General features: G+C 51.3%; 1 protein-coding gene across 1 annotated transcript in view; it reads left to right on the top strand.

The window, feature by feature from the left end:
- The window catches only part of SLC38A10 (solute carrier family 38 member 10), a 44,793-nt gene that overhangs the window by 16,305 nt on the left and 20,417 nt on the right, over window positions 1–8,071 (top strand). Inside the window, exon 10 of the mRNA XM_009647121.2 lies at window positions 4,540–4,693. Within this exon, the coding sequence (XP_009645416.2) occupies window positions 4,540–4,693 (154 nt within the window). The remainder of the gene's footprint in view (window positions 1–4,539; window positions 4,694–8,071) is intronic.

The raw sequence follows: 8,071 nt of genomic DNA, 5'->3' as shown, positions 1-8,071 counted from the left end.
CTTGATCAGGCACTCCACTTCATCGAAATATGCTCCTGTGAAAAGTGGCAGTCAAGGGGGAGAAGGAGCCAGCCCTGGGCATAGCTGTCCCTCCCCGCTTTTCCCTGTCTAAACAGCACACACGTATGTTCTCCCTCCCTCCGTCATCTTTAGCTTTCTTCCAAAGCAGCAGGCCTTCTCAATCCTTGCCTGAATTATCTCGACTCTTGTGCTGCTGCTGCAGAGGTCTGGCTGCTTGTATTGGGCCACCTCTGGCATCCAGCGAAGTCCCGCATCGGGCAGCTTATGGGGCTGGCGAGATAGGACGATTGGATTTTCCGAGCTGGGAAGAGGGTGCAAGCTGAGGCTACAAGTCAGGGGAGCTGCGTTAAAAGTGGCAGAGAGGGTTCCAGGGTGACGAATATGGGCAGTCTTAGAGGTTTGCTGGCCAGCAAAAAGAGTGGGCGGCTTCTGCCAGCAAGTTGTTGATGATCGCAGCCGCTGGTCGGCCCGACCGGGGCTGGGGACCGAGCTTGGGCTAGGCTGGGGGGTGGCTTGGTTGAAAGGCTTGCTGTGCTGAGAAGATGATACGTTAAAAAGCTCGAGGTCAGGCGTGCAGATCTGTGAATGACCTGGGGAGAGCGTTCCCTTTCTTGTGGTTAAGCATCAAGCGTGTTCCTGTAAAGGTGCGGGTCTGTGTCCTGCTGCTCGCCCGGAGTCTTGAGCGGGGCGGGGACAGAGTGAGGTTTGGCAAAGCGCTGCTGAAGGTCGTGTTAAGGTCTGTAAACAGAGTGTTTAACTTCTAACAGGAAGGTGTTGGCTTCCCAGTGTTGACACAAGCCTGTCCGAGAGGCCCCTCCTAGGGAGGCCGGAGTTGCTGTTGTCCCAGTTGGGAAGAGGAGCTGCGGAGAGGCTGCTCGAGGTCAGGAAATAACCCCTTGGTCTTGCTCCTGTGCGGATGGAAAAGAGATTCCCCTCTGCCCTCCCCTGGTAGCACAGCAGCCAGCACACCTTCCCCGCAGCCGTTTTCGGTCGGTGCAGCCCTTCAAACCCAGCATCTCTGTCGCAGCGCAGTGGAGGAACCGGGCAGTGACCGGGGGCTCTGCATTCCTTCGCCGTGACTCTGTCCCTCCAAACGCTCGGTGTCCAAAACAGCACAGTTTGAGGATGTCGTCACTCCACACAAATGCAGTTTTTTTTGCTTCCCGCTGATGGCTCAGGCGTGGTTAGAGGAGATGGTCTGAGCTAACGACACTTCTGTACAAAGTTCGAGTTATCTTCTGGGAGGAAGGACGGCCGAAGGAAAGCGACCAGCAGAGGAAACGGCCACGTAAACTTCCTCTCCTGAATTCCCGCTCCTCTCAGGAGACAGGCCCTTGCCTTGCTGACCTGCCTGCTGGAGGGGGCTGTGGCCATGGGGGTTTGCACGTCCTCTTGCCATGACCATGGTGAGGGGCCCTGCTGGACAAGGGTCTCTGCTCTCAGCGGGTTCGCTTTTCAGAGGCAGGGAGATCGTTCCTGTGGGACCAGGTGCCAGTTTATAACTGCTCTGCAGTGTTGCCCCTCTCCTTGCTCTAGGTTCTCGGCTCTTTGGCTGAGCGCCTTGGGGGTAGGTGGCTTCCTCTGCCTGCCTTTGGTTCCTCAAGCCACTGGGTCCTTGCACCCCACCTCCTCTTCCTTCAATTCCCAGATTAGCCTTGGTGGTCCCTTGAGTACAAACTGCCTGGTTTTCCATGTCCTAAGTACCTCTATGGAATTAAGGCAGATTGTGGACCTCTGTATTCTGGTCTTCAGTTGCTGGCCGGGGCGTAGGTGAGGAGGAGGAGGAGCTGTGCCAACAGGGGTGCTGAAGGTGAGGGACGTCTGCTGGTTCATGGACAGCCCAGCCTGTCTGTGACTGCCACGTGTGCCCGTACCCGCTGCTCTGGGAAGCTCACAGATGAACTCCAAATGTGAAACAATCAAAGGGGTTTGAATCTAAGGCACTTGAGCCCGTGGTTCCCCACTAAGATAAGAAACAAAAATCCTTTTAAAACACTTGATGTTTTCAGCCGTTTCCTACAGTTCCCTTCTCTCCCACGTTGCTCCTAGTTCCTGTGGCACCAGTGCAGAAACCCCCTTCCTGCCCGCTGTTGTTGCTGAAAGACGCCAGAACACCCTTCCAGTCGCAGAGTGCGTTTCTGCCGGGGCTGCGGATTGTGTGAGGGGAGGAAGTGGACGAGCTCCAAGCCGAGGGCAGCAGTGGCAGGGACCTGCTGACTCTGCTTTTGGCCCGAGCAGGATGGCAGGATATCTGCTCTTTGTGCACCCGCGCAGCAAGGCAGGGAGCAGATTTCACTTCTGTTTCCTTTGCAGCGGCCTCTGCTCCCGGGCCACGCCGCTCGTCCCTTGTCCAGAGCTGCTTTGCGTCCCGCCAGCCTTTTCCTTCTGAAGGCGTCTGTCTGTCTGCAGGGGTGTGCTGAGAGCGGGGTCTCCTGGGCCCAAGGCTCTGACCGCCCTGGCCCGCATTTCTGAGCAATCTCCCTCAGCACCAGGAAGGAGAGGAAAATGTTGGCCTCTCCGCCCTCCCCTGGAGATGCCAAGGTTTTAACTTCTTTCAATTTCACTTCTCCCCTTTTATTTTCAGTTTTCTCCCTCCGGCAGCTCCCAGTTGTAGTGGTGGGGTGGTCCGCTGTAGCTGTTCCTGGTTCTTCTCACACTGAGTAGCATCCTTTTGTTGTGCTTTTTTGTGAATTGGGATCTAAATGCTGCAGGGTAAGGATGCAGAAGGGGATGAGTCCCACGGGACATGGCCCTCCGGTGAGCTGGTATCACAGCCCAAGCCAGAATCGCCGGCACTCGGGGTCTCGCACTGCTCTGCAGAGGGGCCAGGCAGCTTGTGTGGGTCCACTGGACAGCCACGAGGTCGTGTACCAAAGCAGCATTTTTCCTTTGCAGACTGAGACTTTTTTACGAACTGCCTCGTGAAGCACGCATGGCGAGTTGTTCTTGTTAGACCTGTGGTAGAAGAATCGCTGTCCCCTCCCCAGCAGCCTGCCGTCAGCGGGCACGCAGCAGGGGTGGGGATGGGAACTGGCAAAAAGCAGGGGCGAACCAGCGGTGTGCTGCCTGCCGGCTCCGAGCGTCGCGCAGGGCGGCTGCAAAGCGCGAAGAAAAGATGCAGTTTGCAGCGTTGTCCTGGATCCTTTGCTGCCGTATGCAGAGCTGCAGAAATAAGCCAGATGCCTGGCGTTCCAGAGAGCAGCATGTTTTAAGAAAGTAAAAAAAAAAAAAAAAAGCGGGGGGGGGGGGATTACTTCATCGTAAATACCAATTTGCTGCAAACTTTCAGCTTCCCAGCATGGCAGAGGTGTTTTCTGGATTGCGTGTGATGGTTCTTGTTGCTTCCGTGGAGTGTTGTGAAAAGGAATTTGTGGGGAGACACAAGTTCCTAGCGGAGGGTGCTACTTCTCTGCCTGCTGCCTTCAGCACAAACTCTTGCAGACTTTCTCCTGCCAGCCGTTCACGCTGCCGTTGAGGCATTGACGTGCAGACCGGGTTCCGTGAGAAGCCCTTACTGTGACAACTGCAATGGTTAACTAGGTAAAAATAATACATTACGGTTTAATTAAATCTCCCCAGTCAGAGTTGTCGGCCAGCAATCCAGCCGCTCGGCTCTTTGAACCGGGACCGCTCTCCTCGGGAGGAGCAGGCGGGCGCTCGGCAGCCCTGACGCCGAACTCGGCGGACGTTCCTCTGCGCCTCTTGCTGTTGCGCATCGTCTTGCTTGTCCTTCTCGCGTTACCCTGTGAATTCCTAGCGCTCCCAGAGATATTTTTTTTTTTTTTCTGCAGTCAAATGCAGGGAGCTTTATGTCCTTCCTTAAGGCTCATGTGAAATGAGATCCTTTCAGATCAATTTATCATTAGATAATAAGCTGTAGAAATGTTCTCTTTGGTCGTGGTCGCTTTCTCCTTTTTGAGTTGGAGAAATACATAGAGCCCTTCCTTCTACGGGATCCGGATTCTCTCTTTCTATTTTTATTCTGTTTGATCCCAGCTTTCTGGAAATCAGTGAGGGTTCTTATCAGCTTCTTGAGTGCTGGTGGCCAAGGACTTGTGTGTGGACGTCTTATTCTTGTTTTCAAAAATAAGAATTTTTCAACAGCTCCCTAGGAACCTTTCTGGGCTGTAAACAGGTCGGGCACCTCTGCTCTCAGCCAGCCCTGATTTCATGGTGTTCTAATGTAGCTGCTGGAAATGCCAGGGAACGGGTCTCATTGCCCACATGCATTTCTCTGTCCTTGCATCCTGTCCGCTTGCTTTTGAGCCCTTCTGGTACCTTTTCAACAGCTTCCAGCGTCTCAAACTCTTGTATGTCTCTACATCCAAATACAAACCTTAGCCAAAAGCTACTGCATTTCTTTTTTTTTTCCTTTTCGCCTCTTAAATTTCTCTCCTCTTCTCTCCCTCTCACCGACATGCACCGAGCTTTGAGTGGTTTGGCGGCACGTGAGGGGAGCTGTACAGAGCAGCCCCGGCCGTTTCGCTGTGCTAACTGAAGCTCTGGCACATTGTACAGATTATACTGTGGATTGGCCTGGGCATACTGGTTATCAGTACCTACACCACCTTGTCTGCAACGGAGGACGCCCCTGTGAAGATGGACGTGGTGGGCTTGGAGCACCTGGATGGAGAGGAGAACAGAATTGACCAGGATCCAGTCAAAATCCCAGGTATGTGTCTGCTTCAGTTGGGCTTCCCAGCTCTGCTCCCAGCTCCACCTCTTTAAAAAAAAAAAACAAAAAAAAAAACCAAAAAACCCACCACATTTTTTTTTCAGTTTGGTGGAAGCAGGGTCTTTTCCAGGCAGCTCCGTGCATCTTCACAGCTTCCTGGGGACTTTTCCCAAGAAAGGCTGCAGTTTTGCCTTCTAGAAAAGCCGTGCTGGTACCTCATGGGAGTTGTTCTTTTTGGGAAGGGAAAGGAAAGGTAGGGTGCGGGGCTGGGGTCCCTGGTAAGGACAGAACATGGGGCTCCCCGTTCGGGGTAGCAAATGCAGCTCTGTGAGCACGGCCCAGCGCTGGCTCCACGCTGGCCACCTGTACGAGGGGTGTGAGTGGCCAAACAGGGCAGCTTTCACCCTTTCTGCCAGCGCATTGTCTGCGGTTCCAATAACAAGCCATTCATTGCGCTCAAAGGTATGTAAATTTATGGGCACTGACTTTTTTTAGTTGTGAGGATATAAATTTGGAGTCGGTTTTCGCTCTGACAAAGCCTGTGATTATGCCTCAGCTTTGTTTACTGGTTCACATTATTTATTATTTGTTTACTGTGGCCGTTGATAGAATTACGGCCGATCCCTCCCTTCCCCAGCTGCAGGCTTGCCTTGCAAGGCCATCGCTAGCAGGTGTCGCCTGACCCTGCGCTGGCCCTCGTCTCTGGCTGTGTCCTGTTTCTTTATTTTGTTTTTGTTTGGTTCTGCTTGTGCTTTTTTTTTTCCCTTTTTTTTCTTTTTTTTTTTTTGTTCTTCGGGTGGAGGGGGAGGGAGCCTTGAAATATCCTTGCAGAGATTGAGAACGGAAGCGAGAAAGGGGCTGGCTCTTCTGGAGATTATCCTCCCTCCTGGTTGTTGGCTGTGCTCCTGCCGAGCAGCTTTGAGTGTCTCCGAGACACCGGTGCTGCCGCCGATAACATTCACTCCTGGGTTGCTCCGTCCCTGGCAGCGGTGGGGTTTTACGCGTTTGTGCTCACCGTTCACCCGAGGCGTGCGTGCCGTCTCCGGCGCGAGGATGCCCGTGAACTCTGAGCAAAAGATGCTCTCAATCCCTTAATCGTGCTCGCTCAGCAGGGCCGGGAGGAGGGATGCGATTGAATTCTTCCGTCTTGGTTAATTTTGGAGCAGTAATGGCCAAAGAACAGCTGCTCGTTTCAGGAGGAGTCGCTAATGACACGTGTTCTTGTGACTGGGAAAATAAAAAAAGTCCCATAAAAGATGGTGTCCGCTGGAGTTTGCTAAATCTCTTCCCCACTACTTCTCCGCGTGAGCCGGGGCGGCAGAGCAGGACGCCCGTGTCTAATCATCGCGGAGCGCAGCGACGCGTCGGTCGCCCTGCCGTACCCACCGCCTGCGCCCGGAGCTCGTCGGCATTAGCCCTTATTGCGTGGTGCTTGCCGCTGGATTAAATAATCCTGCCTGGGAGGAAGGCGGTTTTAGTGCTCGTGGTTTGTAAACTCCCCAGGGAGGAGCTGTGCAGCTCCTAAGGCGCTGACGAGCGTCTGCCCGGGGAATGCCCAGCTGCCCTCCGAGCCCAGCGTGGTCCCTTCCGTAGCGGGGGGCTGCTGGCTCTGCCCCGGGGAGCGGAGCCCGCCCTGGGTGCTCCGTCCCCTGGGAGGAGGAAGCGGGATGGGGCTGGGGGAGGTGGAGTTGGGCAGAGGAAGGGGGACAAGGGACCCCGCAGGGCGGGGCGCGCTGTGGGAGCGGCGGTGGGTGGACGCGGGCCTGCCCCGGGACAACCACGGTCCCGCTCCGCCGGGAGCTGCCTGGCCGAGGCGAACCCGGGGGCTGCGCGGGGCCTTTTCCCAGCCCTGCCTTCATCGTCTGACTTTTGCCTGTCAGCATGTGAGAGGAGTTTTATTGGCCTCTTTGATGTTGTGGAGACCAGAACTGTACAGACTTTCATTAAAACCCTGCCCTGTGGGCCCTGGGATTATGAATATTAGAACATTGCCCTTTTATGTGAACACGTATTGACCAGCGAACTCTGAATAGTGTTTTTACTAACGACACCCAAGTGCCCATTACAGCCCCTGCCTGTATTGCTTGAGGTTTACTGTCAGCAGCTCTTCGGGAAAGGTATAAAACCCCTTTCAGAAACGTTCTGCCGCTCCATGCAGCGTGCGCGCGTATGTTAAAAGGTTGCTAAGCTGCCTGCGAAAGCTCATGAAGGCAATTATCCATTTAAAAAAAAAAAAAAAAGCTAATTAGGCAATTTCTCTGTATTTAGCTTGTGACTGTAAAAGCTGTTTTTTTTTCCTCAGAGACATAACCATACACTAATACTTAAGTCACTGATTCCACTGGAGAATGCAAAGAGAACTTCTGAGAAAAAAGTCTGGTTAAATGTGTTTTGAATGAAATAGATGAGAAATCTAGACAACAGTAGATACTAGGACTAACAATTTTGTGTTCTTCATTCTCAAGTACTGAATATTCAAGACTTGTTTTAAGGTTCTTTATTTTTTTTTTTTTACTACTTGCTTAGGGCTCTGTATGCTTTTTGTCTTGAGGAAGAAACTAGCCTTATCTGAACAACGTATAACAACATTATGCTGGCAGTCTGAGCATATCTGGGAAAAGAACAATACTGTCGCTGTCATTCAGTAACAAAAAAAAATACCCTGATGGTACAGCATTCTGTGTTATAGAATTGAGCTCTGGAATATCATAAACATATACTACTTCCAACTGATGATGTATTTGAGAAAGGTTTTCTATCAATGCATCATGAAACAGACAGCTGTTGTTAAGAAACCCATATCATTCTCCAATTCATTTATCAAATAATTCTCCCCGTGCTAGTGTTAGTGGAATTGATATGGGACATTTAATTACTTCATCTCCCTTCCCCTAAAATAGCCCTAGTGACAATGAAAATATCGGGCCTGGCTACAGCAGATATAGCAACAGTGAGTCTTCTTCTGATAGGTCATTTGTACCACATCTAAATATGTAAGAATCAGATCTTGTGTCTAAACACACAGTCTAGGTGTCCTCTCATTCACTTATTTTTTTGCAAAAGATCACAAGAAGTGGCAAATTTTATTTATATTATATTTGCATTAACTTGTATATAATGTGATTGAAACATGATCAGAAATTAGCATCCTAGTCTCAGGTCTCCTGTATTAACAATTTGGTTTAACTTAATATACCTTAGTTTACCACTAATGAAAGGCACTGGTATTCTTCCCGCCCTATGAAAATTCATCTGCATCTGTCGAGTGCTGAGATACTTTGCTAAAAAAGTTCCATATAAATGCTTATTAAGAAAATAAGTTATTATCCTGCAACTCACTTGCTAAAAAAAAAAAAAAAAAAAAAAAAAAAAGAA

Source organism: Egretta garzetta, unplaced genomic scaffold, assembly GCF_000687185.1.
Source record: "Egretta garzetta isolate BGI_Z169 unplaced genomic scaffold, ASM68718v1 scaffold749, whole genome shotgun sequence".
Classification (NCBI taxonomy): Eukaryota; Metazoa; Chordata; class Aves; order Pelecaniformes; family Ardeidae; genus Egretta; species Egretta garzetta.
This window is presented reverse-complemented; position numbering and strand designations above follow the sequence as displayed.